Source organism: Muntiacus reevesi, chromosome 4, assembly GCF_963930625.1.
Source record: "Muntiacus reevesi chromosome 4, mMunRee1.1, whole genome shotgun sequence".
Taxonomy (NCBI): Eukaryota; Metazoa; Chordata; class Mammalia; order Artiodactyla; family Cervidae; genus Muntiacus; species Muntiacus reevesi.
In genome coordinates this window covers 109,786,001-109,802,699 of record NC_089252.1, presented here as the reverse complement: position 1 = coordinate 109,802,699, position 16,699 = coordinate 109,786,001, and the positions used below count along the sequence as shown (strand labels likewise).

The following is a 16,699-nucleotide window of genomic DNA, read 5'->3' as shown; positions in this document are numbered from 1 at the left end:
AAAAAGTTTCAAGATTACTACTTTAGACCAATGCAGAGTTACAAAGAATGGTTTATACATTCTAGTAGAAAAATTTCCAAGTGGCAAAGTAAACAGAGGTTGAACCTATTTGTTTAAAACTTACAAATTTCTGTTTGTAATTTACATAGTAAATAATCCTAAAAGATCTACTTCTTCTTAAAAAATAAATAGATAAGTCAGAGTTAGGGGAGATTTTCACTTACTTGAATTTCAATTTTTTAAACAAAATTTTTACTGTAGACTAGTTTTTTAAATTTACAGAAAAACTGTGACGCTAAAACAGAGATTCCCATATATCTACACTCAGTTTTCCCTATAAGAAAAGATGGCCAAAAGAAGTTGGGTTGTTTCCAAAGCAAAGGCAGATTGATATATGATGATAAATTCATCATTACCAACCTGTACTTGCCCAAACATTCCTGTCTACACCACACACTGAAATGTCTACTCTAAACCACCTCTATTCTCTTCAAAACTGTATCCCCTTCCACCTCCATTTCTCAGCATTATGACCTCACCTCTTTCAAAGAAAATAGGAAGCCGTGTCAGAAGAGATTTCCTGCCCCTTCTTCCACCACACACATAAACCTAAAGCATCGGCAATGAAACGCTTCTGCCCGTACCTGTGCTTCCTTTCCAAGACAAGCTTCCTCTCCTAGTCTTGAAATCAGATATTATCACACCCCTCTCACATCACACAGCTCTTTATTTGCTCCTTTCTTTTGGCACTTGACTACCTTCACTAATGAACTGTAAACTCCTTGAGGTTACAGCTTTGAGGATTATTTTTTTCTCCTTAATAATACAGCATTCTCAACAAACAGTTGCTTAGAGAATCAATGAACGACTGGAATAAACCTGACTGCCTGTGTGTGTACGGGGCAGCAGCAGGGGACAATAAGGAGGGAGAAGGCAAAAGCTGGAACTCCTAAGTAAACCTTCAATTTCCAAAAACAAAATTTCAGAGACTGTACTTTTAAAACACTTTAATTTTCTAATTTTCTTTACAGTGAAGTTTCAGTTTTATAATCAAGGGACTAAAGCTATTAACAGAAGATTTCAAATGAGAGCAATACCAGAGCCCATGAGTTGTGTGCTAGTTCCTTGTTTTCAGGACCAGACATGCCATCTACACAGGGGAGGGAGGAATACTGCTGTGGCTTCACGAAGCGATCTTAACATAAAGATGCCTGCATCATTTCCAGAGTTAGAAATTTAACTGTAAGAAACAAATGCTCTTCCTAACATACCTGGAGTCTGTGCCTAAGAATACCGGAAACATTTTATCTCTGAGGAAAGAATATTTTTTTTTTAAGTACATGAAAGATGGCTGGATTCAGATAGTTTAGTTCTTTGGTATCTCTGCCCTAAGCAACTTATAAAAGTCTCTCAGCTATAGATAAAACATGGCCAATTAACCTCTTAAGAAATCTCTGCTTTTCTTTCACACCAGGTAGGGTACCATTACTATGAACTATAACTATAACTATAACTATAAACTTAGGAAAGAAATAGAGTATATTTTCAAATCAAAGTCAGAAAACAATTTCTGCAAAAAATAAAGAGGGTTCAGGATCAGACACCTACACCTAAATGAAGACCTACCACTTTAGTCTGCAAACTTAAAGTTACTTGTTAGTCTGCACCTTAACATAACCCAAACCTGAATAAAATAATTTCAGTTCAGTAACAGACCAAATGATCTCAATTCAGCTTAACAAGCAATGACTGTACCTCTACCATGTGCTAAGAGCAGTGGCCTCTCTTTAACACACATCTGACAAGCTTCCCACTTGCCTCTATCTCGGCCCAGACCGTGAGACTCCGCGTAATGTCGCTGGACCTGTGTCTCCTTGCTTCCACTCTGTCACTTGTCTCACTTGTCATTTGACCTCTTGTTTCTTATCACTGAGCAACCTGAAGCTGCTGGTACACTATGAACTTATTCTATGCCTCTTTGCTTTTGCTAAATGTGTCATTCTGCCAGAATATAAAAATAAACAAAATACTACCCCTATTCTAGAACAGCTTGAGTGTGAGACAACAAATGGCTTAATTATGACTTTACAAGTGCCTTGAAAAGGGCAGGCTCAGGTACGAAAGGCACTCACCAAGGAGAAGACAAAAAGACAGAGGCAGATAAGGGCTTGTAGACGTGAGCCAGGACTGCAAGTCAGGAAATGTTCTTGGACAATTACATCAATCATAAAGGATTTTTTGTAGACCACCACCTTCAGCCAAAGCTTTAATTATCATCAACCTCCAGATGTGTCTCTCCAGCCCAGAATTACGCTCTCAATTACAGGCTCTTTTATCTAGCTGCCTACTGCTCTTGACTAGATATCTTCTCTACTATCAGATAAACTGAAATTCTTACCTTTCCCTCAAAATCTACTCCTTCTACAGCCTTCCCATCTCACAAAATGATAAATCACTCCTTTGGGTTGCTCAGGTCAAAATCATCTAGATTCACCCTTGCCAATGTAAAGGCTTGTACCCTCAAAGGAGCAACTGAGTGAAGTGGTGTGGGTTCAAGTTGGGTGGGAGTGGGTTTAAGAAGGAAAGCAACTCAAAGAAGGAGCAGAATAAAAGAAAAGTAAATGAGGAGGGCATAGATTGAGGTAGAATAATTTTTCTTATGAAGGAAAATACTAGGGTATATTTGATGCTGATGAATGACCCAGAGACACTGATGATACAAGAGACAGAAGGGACGAAGACTACAGTAGTACCCTTGAGCGAGAGCAGTTCATTCCTGAAGGTCAGAGTAACAGCAGAGTAAAGGACACAGAAAAATGTAGGTTAGGAGACTGGTTGAGGGGTGGGTAGTGTATCAATTCTATTCTGATTGAGTTTACTGAATATCTGTTCTAAAAGTCCTCAAATGAACAAGAAGATGCAAAATAGTTGTCTAGGAAAGTAGAAGACTTTATAAATTTATATAACTTAGTAGCAGAGTTCTCAAGTACATGCTCTTTATGCAAATAAAGTAAGACTCTCATTTACATTTCCCTGAACATACTGTTTACAGGTCTGATAATTCTTTTGACTTAAATAAGTGAATCTTTAGTTTTGAAAAACAGTATCTATGAGACATTAAATCAATCATAAAGTAAGCATTCATGAAGACAGTATGGTTTCACAGAAAGAACACGCCATTTTAAATCACAAGATTTGGGTTCAGGTTGTGGCTCTATCACTGTAAACTAAATGATCAAATACTATTCCCTTGTGCTAGGAAGTAAGTCCCGAATATTAATTGGAAGAACTGATGCTGAAGCTGAAACTCCAATACTTTGGCCACCTGATGCAAAGAACTGACTCATTGGAAAAGACCCTGATGCTGGGAAAGATTGAAGGCAGGAAGACAAGGGGACTACAGAGGGTAAGACGGTTGGATGGCATCACTGACTTGATGGACATAAGTTTGAGCAAGCTCCAGGAGCTGGTGATGGACAGGGAAGCTTGGCATGCTGTAGTCCATGGGGTCGCAAAGAGTCAGGCATGACTAAGTGACTAATTGAACTGAACTCCTGAGCCTTAAAAACGGCCTCATCTGAAAGAGGAGTAATATCTACCTGCCACGTTCACCAAAAGGACTAAAGCAATAACACTGGAGGCAGCACTGTGGCAAATCCATTTTGTTAAGTAAACGTCAACTATTATTATTCTCATTGTTATTTAACTGTAGATTGGCCAACCATATTGATCTACCTATACAACTATAGATCTTCCGGAGACTGATCACTAAACTATAAATTAACCTTTTTAGGTTAGAGAACACTGAAATTAACTTTTGCCTTATGAAAAACTCATTAAAATGACATTACCAGAGTAGATCATAACTGCAAAACTAAGAAATAAGCCACTTACCAGAATAAAATAAAAGCAACGCAATGAGTTTAGAAGAAGATAAAAGGGAGATGGAGATTCTAACCATTTAACAACTAATGATCTCAAAAATGTTAGCTCAAGAGAGAAGAATAAAAACATTACTGCAGAAAAACAATGAGGTTTTACAGCAGGAAAAAGGTCTGCATACTGTTGTGTAGATAAGACATGGGTTCTAATCACGGGAAAGCTGTGCACTACTGGGTAAGTCTTCATTCAAAAGACTCTATACTGTCTTTTTTCTGATTTCACGGAGAGACAAGACTCCGGCTTCAGGAAATGAAAACACTCTCAGCTAAAGACACAGAGCACTGAAAACAACCCAAGTTTTTTTCTTAAAACTAATCCCATGCTCTGAGATAACTGCTACATTTTTTGTCTCCTGCAAAAGATTTCAGAGTCCCACAGCTGGCATATCAATTGTCAGAAAAGGGAAACAGCAAGAAGTCAAGAGGGCATGTGTGCTGTGAAGAAGAGAGCCACAGTAAGTCCGCTTTGGGCAAAATGGCGGGGATTCAGCACGGTCTCAATGCAAGGCCTCCTCCTTGCGCAGAAGTCAGACGTGTGCCAACATCGCCCTCTGGTGGCCAATGAAGTTAGTTGCGAAGCTCCTCAACAGAAAGCCCCAGTCAGCTGAAGGACCATTTCTGAGGATCTAGTTATCCTTCCCAGGACTGACTTAGGCCCTTTCTCTAAGACCAGTGTTTCTCAGTCAGGGACGGACATTCAAGACACTTGCAAGAGCCTGTTAAAAAACAGACTGCTGGGCCTCCCTGATGGTTGAGTGGTAAAGAATCTGCCTGCCAACTCAGGAGACATGGGTTCGATTCCTGATCTGGAGAGATCCCACATGCCTCGGAGCAACTAAGCTGGGGTGCCATAACTACTGAGCCTGAGATCTAAAGCCCACGGGTCACAAACACTGAAGAAAGCCCACACACCCCAGAGCCCGGGCTCTGCAACAAGGGAAGGCACCGAAATGAGAAGCCCAAACGCCGCAGTTAGACAGTAGTTGCTGCTCACCAGAACTAGAGGAAGACCAAGCAAAACAGATTGTTGAGTCGTATCTGAGGTCTGCCTAAGAACTGCATTTTGAACAAAGAAACTATAGAGAAAGCTGAGCACCGAAGAATTGATGCTTCTGAACTGTGGTGTTGGAGAAGACTCTTGAGAGTCCCTTGGACTGCAAGGAGATCCAACCAGTCCATCCTGAAGGAGGTCAGTCCTGGGTGTTCACTGGAAGGACTGATGCTGAAGCTGAGGCTCCAATACTTTGGCCACCTCATGCGAAGAGTTGACTCATTGGAAAAGACCCTGATGCTGGGAGAGATTGGGGGCAGGAGGAGAAGGGGACGACAGAGGATGAGATGGTTGGATGGCATCACTGACTCAAAGGACATGAGTTTGAGTAAACTCCGGGAGTTGGTGATGGACAGGGAGGCCTGGCGTGCTGCAATCCATAGGTCGCAAAGAGTCAGACACAACTGTGCGACTGAACTGAAATAAGGAAGCTCTTTTCCTTTCTCTCTTGATGTCTCCAACTAGCCACCTCTCCTCTTCCTCCCATTTATCCTATGTTAAGCCTTCTATAAACAAGGTGGTATGAGGGGAAAATACCAACAATATGCTAACGGCTGTGCTGTACTTAGTCACTCAGCCAAGTCGGACTCTTTGAGACCCCACGGACTATAGCCCGCCAGACTTCTCTGTCCATGGGATTCTCCAGACAAGAATACTGGATTGAGTTGCCATGCCCTCCTCCAGGGGATCTTCCCCACCCAGGGATCGAACCCAGGTCTCCCGCACTGCAGGAGAATTCTTTATCATCTGAGCCACCAGGGAAGCCCCGCTAAAGGCTAAGTGAAGGCTAGCATGAGAGTAAGGGGTCCTTGGGCTCCACAGACAAGAAAGGACTTAAAATCCACTCGCAGGTTACAAAGACTGGCGGCGGGGAGGGGGGACACCAGGGTGCTGCCCTCCATGGTGCAGACTAGAAAAAGGTGCCACTAAAGCAAAGGCAAGAAGCCCTGTCCCCTAGGGCCTTCTCCCCTCTGCAAACAAAAGCTTTCAGCTGCTGGGGGAGAAGTATCAAACCCTGTCAACCCCAGGGCCAGGTGAAGGCCTAATGCAGCTGCAGAAGGAGTAAGGAGAAAAATCCCCTCTTATTTTAGGGAGGAGTCAGAAAACGTCTGAGCCCAGGATCCTACACCAATACTTAGAAAACCCTAAACATGTAAGAGGGATAATATTACTGAGAAAAACACTCAACCATGAGATACATGCACACAGGACTAAGCCTAAACCAAGACCAAAAAACAAAGATAAACAAAACTCCTGCCCCTCCCAGGCTACCCCTCCCTCTTCTGACAAGGGAGGGGAAAGAGGACCTCCGGAGGCACAGGTGCACAGCAGAGGCCGAAAGCTGCGAGTGGAACAAGGACTGACAACAAGCCGTTCAGCCCCTCAGCCCCTACTCTAAGAACCAGGAATAGACACATTTAAAGCCAGTAGTGCAATGAAGAGCATCACAATAACAGCAAAGCCCAACCCTAGCTCAGCCCTGGCCTCAGCACTTTGAACAAACTACCTAGTAAATGAAGAGACATGCCACTGTTGGGCTGTAACCCCCAGGTCTACAAGGTCTTGCCCAGTTCCAAGGCTGAAGTCAGCGAGAGAGACATCAACAGTGAAATGGATGGGGGACCTCACACAGCTGAAGCAAGGTCCTGGAGTGATACCCCGCCATAGGCAGCGAAAGAGAGGCTTAGGACATGGAGGCAGTCTTTGCTCCCGGATGGCAGGAGTGATTATCAGTTATATAGGATTTGATGTCAGGAGGGCTCATTAGGCACCAGGAAAACCAGTGGAGGGGCACAGCCCTCATGGCCCCTTTGATAAAAAACAATCACCAGCTAGGAAAGGGCAAGGGTGTAGGAAGGTCAGTCATGTGAGTAGGGCATACGTGAAGCAGGCACTGGTCGGACAGGGGATGTACATACAGAGAGCAAGGGAACAGCCATCTTGAGTAGCCTAACCATACACTCATTTCCAGGCAAAAATCCTTTTTTATCTCAGTCTCTGTTTTACATGTGAGGTCTAGAAGTCACTTAGAAATTAAAACACACATAAAAAGTACCAGAAAAAAACAGTGAAGAGACAAAAGAATCAGACTGAGGAATGACCCAGATATTTAAATTACTGGAAAGATATTTAAAAATTATGATTAATGTGTTAAAGTCTATAGTGAAAAAGACAGACATATGCATTAACAGATAGCTAATTTCAGCAGAGAGATGGAAGCTCTAAGGGTCAAATAGAAATGCTGTAAGTTAAAAACAGTAAAAATATTAAAGATAAAGAATGTCACTGAGGATTCATTATTAGACTCAATGCAGCCAGCAAAAAACATGAGGGAACTTGAATACAGGTCAAAAGAAAATATCCGAAATGAAACATAAAGAGGAAAAAAAAGAGGGAAGGAAAAAAACCAAAGCATCCAAGATCGGTGAGACAATACTCAACAATTTAACAAAAAAATAACTGGAATCCCAGAAGGAGGAGAGAAAAAGAAAGAGGCAAAGCAGAGAACAAGCTCAGAGAATGCTAGGAAGGCAAAATATCAGCTAGGGCTTCCCTGGTGGTCCAGTGGCTAAAACTTTGAGGTTCCAATGCTCTTGGGTCCAATCCCTGGTCAGGGAACTAGATCTCACATGCCACAACCAGGAGTTCGTATGCCACAACTGAAAGATCCTGCATGCCACAATGAAGACCTGGTGCAGACAAAGAAATACCTTTTTTTAAAGGTATTTATTAAAGGTATTTATCATCTAGACACAACATATTCAAGCTGCTAAAAGATCAAGATAAAACCTTGAAGGCAGGCAGAGGAAGGGAATAAAAGGAATAACTATCAAGATTGTTAACAGACTTCTTATCGGAAACTGCAAGTAGGAAGACTAATTTTCCTTTAAGTTACTGAAAGAAAAGAGTGACACAGAATATGACACCTAGCAAAAAATACCTTCCAAAACTTAAGGTTTGTTTTTCAAATTAAAAAAGGTGAGATAATTTACTGTTATGTAGATTTGTACTGAAGGGAAGAAGTATTAGAAGTTTTTAGGCAGGAAGACTATGGTGCTAGACAGAAATTTGGGTTCTACACACACACACACAAAATGAAGAATGCCCAAAATAGTAAAAATGAGAGTAAAGCGTTCTCTTCCATATTTTTATTTAATTCTAAAAGATAGTTGACAATCTAAAGCAAAATTAGTAACAATGTAGGTAACTAACACATGTCAAACTATGTATATGACTAACACAAAAAAAGGTCAAATTATGTGCATGACTAACACAAAATATGAAAGACAATTTGGACATTTACTGTTTTGCATGGAATTTTACACTCTGGGTGAAATGGTAGAATATTACTGGAAGGCAAACTGGAAGAAATTTAAAATGTACACTGTAAAATCTAGGTCAAATATAAAACAATTTTTAAAAGAAATATACATAACAAGACAATACTAGAGTTAAAACAGTATCATAAAAATATTCACTTAATCCAAAAGCAGATAGAAAAAACTAGACTAAAGAACAGATGGAAGAAACAGGAAACTAACAACAAACTGACAGATTAAATCCAACCGTATCAATAATCACGTCAAATATTTCAATAAATAGTCTAAACACATCAACTAAAAGACAAGAGTTCTTCAGGTTAGATTTAAAAAGCAAGAACCATCTATATTCTAAGAAACCCATTATTAATAAATATTAAAAAAGAAATCTGTTGAAAAAAAAAAAAAAGAAACCTGTTGAAAGTGAAAGGAAGAAGATAGACATACCAAGCAAACCCTAACTAAGGAAACTAGAGTAGCTACATTAATGCAAGATGAAAATTAGAATTCAGAAAAAAGAAGATTACCAGGAATAAAGAGAGACAATCAGAGGTCAATTCATCAAGAAGACATAACAATGTAAACATATATGCACATCATGAGAGATCTTCAAAAAAACATGCAACAAAAACTGACAGAACTGAAGGGAGAAACAAATCCACAAAATTACATCAAAACTTCAATATCTTTCTCAAGTCATGAGAACAAGTAAATATAAAGTAGGCAAGGATGTGAAAAACATGAATAACACTATCAACCAACTGGACTTAACTGACATTAATAAGACTACTTTACACAATAAATAACAGCATTGTACACTTTACTGCAAGTGCTCACAGAACACTGACCTTGACAGGCGATATGATGAAAACCCCCCAAAATTTTAATAAACTGAAATTTTAAAGGATGTCTTCTGATCACAACAGTTAAACCAAAACTCAAGTATAGAAGAATATCTAAAAAAAAAAAAAAAAACCTAAATACTGAGAAATTAACATAATTCTAATAACTGATAGATTGAAGAGGAATTCATAAGACAAAACAGAAAATGTTTGAACCTAATGAAAATAAAAAACATAATATATCAAAATCTTTGGGACACATCTACAACTAGGATTAGAGACAAATTTATAACATTAAAAGTCTATTTTATGTGGTTGCCAGAGGTGGGGGGGGGTAGAAAAATGGGTGAAAGGAGTTCAAAGGTATAAACTTCTAGTTATAAAAGAAGTAAATCCTGAAGATACAATGTACAGCATAGTTTTATAGTTAATAATAACACTGTACCATATTTGAAAGTTGCTGAGAGAATAGACCTTAGAAATTCTCATCACACGGGGAAGAGAAGGTATAATTATATGTGGTAATGGATGTTAACTAGACTTATGGTGATCATTTCACAATACATACAAATATTGACAGAGTCTGTTGTATACCTGAGGAAAAAAAAAAAAACCTATGAAGCCAAAAGCTGGATCTTTAAAAAAAAAATTAATAAACTAGTATCTAGACTCCTCAAGTGAAAAGAGGAAACAAATTTTCATAATGAAAGAGAGGACATGACAAGAGATCCTCGACATTAGAGGGATAAGGTAATATTATAATTTCATCTCCATTAATTCAATGACTTAGAGGAAACAGACCAATCTCTTGAAAGATACAAACTACCAAAGCTCACTTGAGAAGAAAAAACATGTACAGTTCTCTGTCTCTGAAAGGAACTGAATTCTTAGTCAAAAAGTTGACAAAGAAAACTCCCGGTCCAGATGGCTTCACTGACAAAGTCTGTCAAACATTAAAGAAAAAATCAATTCAACACAGACCGTTCTAGAAAACAGAATAGGAGGGAACACTTTCCAACTCATTTTATGATGTCAACATGACCTCAATTTTAAAACCAGACAAAGGCCTCACAAGAAAACAGACCAATATCCCACATGCACATAAATACAAAAATCCTCAAATGTTAGCAAATTTGACCCAGCAATATATAAAGGCAGCAAATCTCTTTTAAAGGGGTTTAATCCATTTTTTAATCCTAACCTAGGATTACTCTCAAAGACAGGTGGCATCTGACTCCAATCCAAATTAAGTCTTGGTATAAATATAAAGTATCTAACTTTACAAAGCTACTTTCAAAGAAAAGGCATAGCATGCAGTTTAATTTAGGAAATTAATAAGCAGATTATAAAGTAGTTGAGACATTACAGAAGAAACTTTAGGGTTAAGAGAAGGTTAAGAGTAATCTACAGCCTGAAGAATACATATTCAACTAAAAGGTAATGAACCTACCTCCTTGGTTTCTAAGAAATGTACGTAAAGAGAAAGTTACTAACTTATACTTAAAAACTCAGTTTAGTTTCCTCAAAAGTTTATAAGATTATGACCCAAAGTGTAGTCCCTAATCTACTTTCTGAACCTATATCCAGTTTAATTTAATTACTTACCTTCAACCTGGCTGGTGTCTGAGCATGGTTTCTTCTTTGACTCCGAATTCCCGGTTTTTTCATCAACATCCAGGAGAGGAATATAGTCTGTTTTTCCAACAGTTTCTCCCACAACATCATCAAAGGCCTCTGCCTCCAGCGTGGCAATAAAGTCCCGTTTTATCTCTTCCTCAATTTCTGGAGACGGCTCCGTTAATGCATCTGCAAGACTGAGGTCAGCCATTCTGCACCACTGCAACTGCCTGGTTAATGGGGAAACAAGGGTTCATGTGACGAGCAGTGCCAAAGAGAAAACATTCCTAGAAGCTCTTGTCATTGTTTTAAACAAACAAGGAATTAAAATGCAAAATTTTCAAGCTAAAAGAGACTCTCCCATTTTATAGAATGGAAAATCAAGGCTCAGTAACAGACTGTCTTACACAAAGTAAACTCTCTTCCTCACATCCTAGGAGGTAAACGGAGCAAGCGTCATTCTGTCCTTTTCAACAATAAGAAAAGTGAAGGGTAAAAAAGACCCCTATATTTAACCAAGTTTATTAGCCATAAGAATTCAAATCAGGTCTTTTGATTTCAAGTCTTCAAAACCCTTTAAACTATTCCATTTATCTTAATTTCCAAATCATGTTGCAGAGTAATTCTTAAAATGAAAGTGAAAGTGTCTCAGTCGTGTCCAACTCTTTGCAACCCCACAGACTGTAGTCCATGGAATTCTCCAGGCCAGAATACTGGAGTGGGTAGCTGTTCCATCTCCAGGGGGTCTTTCTAACCCAGGGATCGAAACCAGGTCTCTGGCATTGCAGGCGGATTCTTCACCAACTCAGCCACCAGGGTAAAAATACATACAAAAGGAGGTCAGATTAGGTTACATTCCCATTTTATTTTTAAAAAAGGTTAAGTACTATCAGGCAAGTGAAATCACTTTTCCTTACCAGAGACTAGGAATCTGGGCCTTATCTTGTAAGGGTAAATACTGCTTCATGAATCACTTGCAAAGGACTTGGTCAACCAAGCTACACTTGGCCCTGCTGGCATGAAAAATGCAGGCATCTTCCCTGAATTAGCTAGAGAAGGCAGTCTCTGTGGTCATGTCCATTACTATCTTTACAGAACACCAACCAAGCTTTCAATTTTTAAACATAACCTGAAACTAAAAAGTATATGGGAGGGTTTCCCTGGTGGCTCAGTAGTGAAGAATCTGCGTGTCAGTGCAGGAGACATGGGTTCAATCCCTGATCTGGGAAGATCCCGCAGGCTGTGGGCCACAACTGTTGATAGAGCCCAGGAGTCACGTGCCGTAACTACTGAAACCCGCCCAGCCTAGAGCCTGTGCTCAGCAACGAGAGAAGCAACCACAGTGAGTAGCCCCTTCTCCTGCTTGCTGCAACTACAGAAAAACACTCACAGCAACAAAGACTCAGCAGAGCCATAGGTAGATAGATAAATAAAAGCACTTTTTAAAAAGTTAAAAATCTTATATACATAAATGTACACAAACACACTCGTTTAAAAAAAAAAAGTATACGGGAAGTCCCTGGCAGTCCAGTGTTTAGGACTCTCACTTTCACTGCCAGGGGTGGGTTAAATCCCTGGGGGGGGAACTAAGATTCTACATGCTGCACAGCACAGCCAGAAAAAAAAAAAAGAATTCTGTAAAGGCCTGATGAATGTCAAAGGGTTCCATAAAAAGGAACTGCTTTTCTCTTTTTTATTTATGGTAACTATTATTACAGTTAGCCTTTGAAAGCTGTTATGAGCAAAAAACAATAAAGGATGTCTATACATAAACAGTTTCACAGTCAAAGAGAGCTTGTAAGAACACCTGTACCATCTTTAAAGATATACAGCAAGAGCCCAACAGATCTATTCTTCTATAATACTTCATGCAATCTACTCAAAACTTTCCCTAATTTAGGACACTGGTGAAAACACAAGCAAAACCAGCAAAACCTTTTAAACCTCATTTATCTGAGTGCAGATTCTCAAAGGGCAGCTTTTTATTCACTGTAATCTTACTCTCCTCCCTGCCTTGCAACCTCCCAAACCATTTTCTCGGCTGATATGTGGTTTACGGAATATGAACAGCAGCTTACATTCGGCTTAAGAGGGTAAAATTGATAGAAAATCTGACAGCTGGAAAGTGGGAGGGTTGTGCAGCCAACCACCCAGCATCTGCTTTTCAACACAGTTTAGCTATTCTTTTCATGTCATCACATATAAATAGAAGTATGATTTAAACACACACACAATATACTTATGGAAAATGACTCTGTAAAGGCAATACTAGCCAGTAGAAGTGAAAATACTGGCTTTTAGCCCAAAAGGCCTAGTTTTCAATAAAGAGAAAATTATTCAATTATAATTATTCTACTCTAAAACATGTATAATAAATTCCTTAGGTGCTCTACAAATAGGTTAAGCTAGTTCTGCAAATGCTCCAAAATTGATCTTAATAAGCTCATGAATGAATGTCATCCAACACATAGAGAAACATTTAAGGTCACTTAACAATATTTATTCACACAGTGTCCTTCTCTAATCTGGATACTCAAGAAAATCCAAAAACATATTCTTGGGAATGAGAAGGATCTACATTTAAAAAATTATCTCACATTGACTATTTATGCTTTTCTTCTTCTATTTGCATAGATAAAAGAGAAACTTATCTGAGTTTGGACTTTTTTAATTGAAGTATAATAGATTACAATGTTTCAGGTGCATGGCAAAGTGATTCAGTTTTATATATATATTCTTTTTCAGATTATTTTCCTTTATAGGTTATTGCAAAATACTGAATATAGTTGCTTATACTGTTAACTTTGAATGAATTTGCTGACAGGAGCTAAGAAAAAAAGCTGGTTAAAGACATTTCTGTGCTTCACTAGTTCAGTCTGATTCTCAGTTTGGCTTTGAGTGGGTCACCTCCCGGGGTTGAGTTCCCTAGGCTGTAAAATGAGAGTGGTATGTGAAACAATTCCTGAGGTTGACTATTCGATAAACTACTTATAATTCAGTTTCATCACTTGGACCCTCCGTGTGACTATTATTTTATACATCAAGTACTCTCAATTATAACTGGGTTCAGGTTTATTAAAAAAGGCAAAAGCCTTTTGGCAAAGAGAAAGACTAAAAACCAACTCCCCAGTGCACAGAGCCCTAGCCTGACAAATCCCACTGCAGCTTAAGAAACCCCACCCAGTTCTGGCTAACATCAAAGGAGATGTGACACCACTCTGCCAGAAAATAAGCCCCACATTATTTAACCAGGCACCAGAGCACACCGTTTTCAAACACAGCACTCCTGACATCTGATCTTCATTCTGATTACATGCCTGACGTGATATTATCTACTGAGGATTTTGAAAATACCTAGGTAAACCAAAGCAAGAGGAAATGACAGGACATGATGATGAAGCACAGAAGACAATTTTTGTCTCTTGACTAGCCTTACTATTAATAGCTATGTGCTCATAAAGAGTAAATAAGAATATATGATGAAGTCACAAGCACCTTCTCTTCTGTATGGTTTACTTCAGATCACAAACTCTGGAATTAATTACTGGACTAAAAATATTTTCTAGGTCTATACAGATTAAATAGTGTTCATATATAATTTAAATGCACAGAAGTATGGGTAACTTTTCAAGCTCCCAGAGATTTAGGTCAGTCTTACCTATAGTCACTCAGTTAGGACCTGTGCACTTTCTGTCTGGTTGTCTGCTGAGAAATTAGCATTCTCGTTTGTAAATGGCATGTTGTTGCCTCTGTCCTCCCCTACTTTTCTCCCCATCCCAGCCCCTGACCAAAACTGCTAAACTCTGAAACTAAACAGGAGGAAGAAAACTCATGAAAAGGAAGAACAGAAGCCTAATGCCCACCAACATACTCAAACACTTCTCATAACCACTGTATTTTCATTCCACTTGGTCACATTAGCCAAACTTCTACTAAGATTCACTTGCAGCAGCTAGCATTCTTTTATAAGAAGTACAGAACCCTATTTCACAATTTAAAGGGGCATAAGGAGACATACACCCCTTGAAGGGCCTTCATTCTGCTTTGTGTGAATTTAGTGATCAAGTTAGCTTTCCTCTCAACCCCTGAGGTAAATGCCATTGAACGTGTCTGAGTTTCTGGTTTTAGGGTAAAAAGGAAGAAATATAATGTAGCAACATGGAATACTTCAGGGAATAAAGCAGATTGGATAAGGTAACCAACTAGGGAGAAGGTATATGGGCCCAGAGGCCCTAGGAGGTAAAAGGAAGAGAGGAACGCCAAAGGCAAGCTCAGAAACCTTTTGAAATACTCCTGTCTGTCAGTTTTAGAAAAAAGGAAGAAGCTTTCTTTTCAGTAATTGGATTAATTTAGAATCAAAATTTTTTTAAAAAATTTAAAAAAAAAGAATCAAAATTAATCATCATTTATAATACTGTTTAACTAAGGGAAATGCATTGAGTTTCAAATAATCAATTTAATAAAGAAACAGTTAATAACAATTCTTCCAGGTAGGAGACTGTTCATAATACTCACTTAAATTGTCTCCATGATTGATATTCTGCCCTGTTTAGTAGGGGATGGGAGTGGAGGGGAGAGTTATGGACAAGACATGGAACTGTAAAGATATGTGGGCTAATATTTTCTTCTTCCCTTTTTTTTTTTTTTTTTTTTTTTTGCATGACAGAGAATTCTGAAGCCAGCACTAAGCCGCCATCCCAAGAGAGTGCTGTGGCCAATGCAGAGCTTGTTCCTCAGGCTTGGAAGAAACCCAGATCCCAGACAGTCCCAGGGATCATTTATAATCTGACAAGGTGAAAGGTATGGTCTGCATCATTAAGATTTCATATTCAACATGAGATCACTTTGGTCTGCCTAGCACGCTTTCAGTCACTAGACGGGGACTCGATCCCTTAGGTCTGTGTGATGAACTCCTCTCAGAGGTCTATTACACATCAAGCCGACCCTCGTCTGGTGGCTGTGCTCTGCTTTTAATTTATTCAACTTGAAAACTCGTTTATACTTTCAATCAAGATAGTATTTCTCTTGAAGTAAAACCAAATCTTTACGGACATGGGTGTGTGCAGACTCCAGGAGACGGTGGACGATGGGGAAGCCTGGCATGCTGCAGTCCATGGGGTCACAAACAGTCGGACGCGACTGAGTGACCGAACAACAATGACAAAAGGGGTCTTTATACAGCTTGCAGGCACGTCTGACCCCTGAGGCTAAAGCGAATTTTCTCCTGCTCCTCCCCAGAACCAGGCTGGAAATGGCAACAGACAGCTCAGCAACATCTTAACTGTCCTGAGCAATAAACTCAACCCCCCCTGCGGAATATATTAATTTTCCACCCCCAGGTGCCTCCCTGCGCGCTAAGGACAACAGCTGTACTGTGACGAACTGATGGAATTTCCAGGCTTGGCGAGGTTCTGTTCACCACCACCATTTGTCCTGCTCATCATAGGATTAGCAACAGGAGAGAGTCCTTGATTACCAGAATAGCTGAGGCCATTACCCAGTGACATTCCTGTATGAAAGAACACACTGATTCACATTACTTCCATGCAGTCCCCAGAGCAAAGAATTCCTTTTTGCACTGCTATTTTAGGGAGCCTTGTCCTGTAATATAAAAACACTGCACACACATGCACACACATATTCACATAACTAAGACCTTGCAGTATGAGGCTGAAAGCCTTGCTTGCTTACTTACACAGCAACTATCCAGGCAGCTTATATTCCATCCCGATCGAATGCATTTTGGGTCTCTAAACAAGCACCTGCCACATTTCTATCCAAGTAAATTTAAATCTATTTCCCCAAGAAGAATCTACACTAGATACCTCCCACTGTTAGCCATGTGATACAGACAGCATGATGTCTGCTGAAGTCTAGTTATGTGCGCCAAAACAAGAGACGACAATGACACAGCACTTAACATTTCTG

General features: G+C 39.5%; 1 protein-coding gene across 12 annotated transcripts in view; it reads right to left on the bottom strand.

Moving 5' to 3' along the window:
- MAP4 (microtubule associated protein 4) overlaps positions 1-16,699 on the bottom strand; it is a 150,728-nt gene that overhangs the window by 79,627 nt on the left and 54,402 nt on the right. For all 12 annotated transcript variants that reach the window (XM_065933810.1, XM_065933804.1, XM_065933806.1 and 9 more), the window contains exon 2: positions 10,760-11,001. In XM_065933810.1, the coding sequence (XP_065789882.1) occupies positions 10,760-10,982 (223 nt within the window). In that variant the 5' untranslated portion in view covers positions 10,983-11,001. The remainder of the gene's footprint in view (positions 1-10,759; positions 11,002-16,699) is intronic.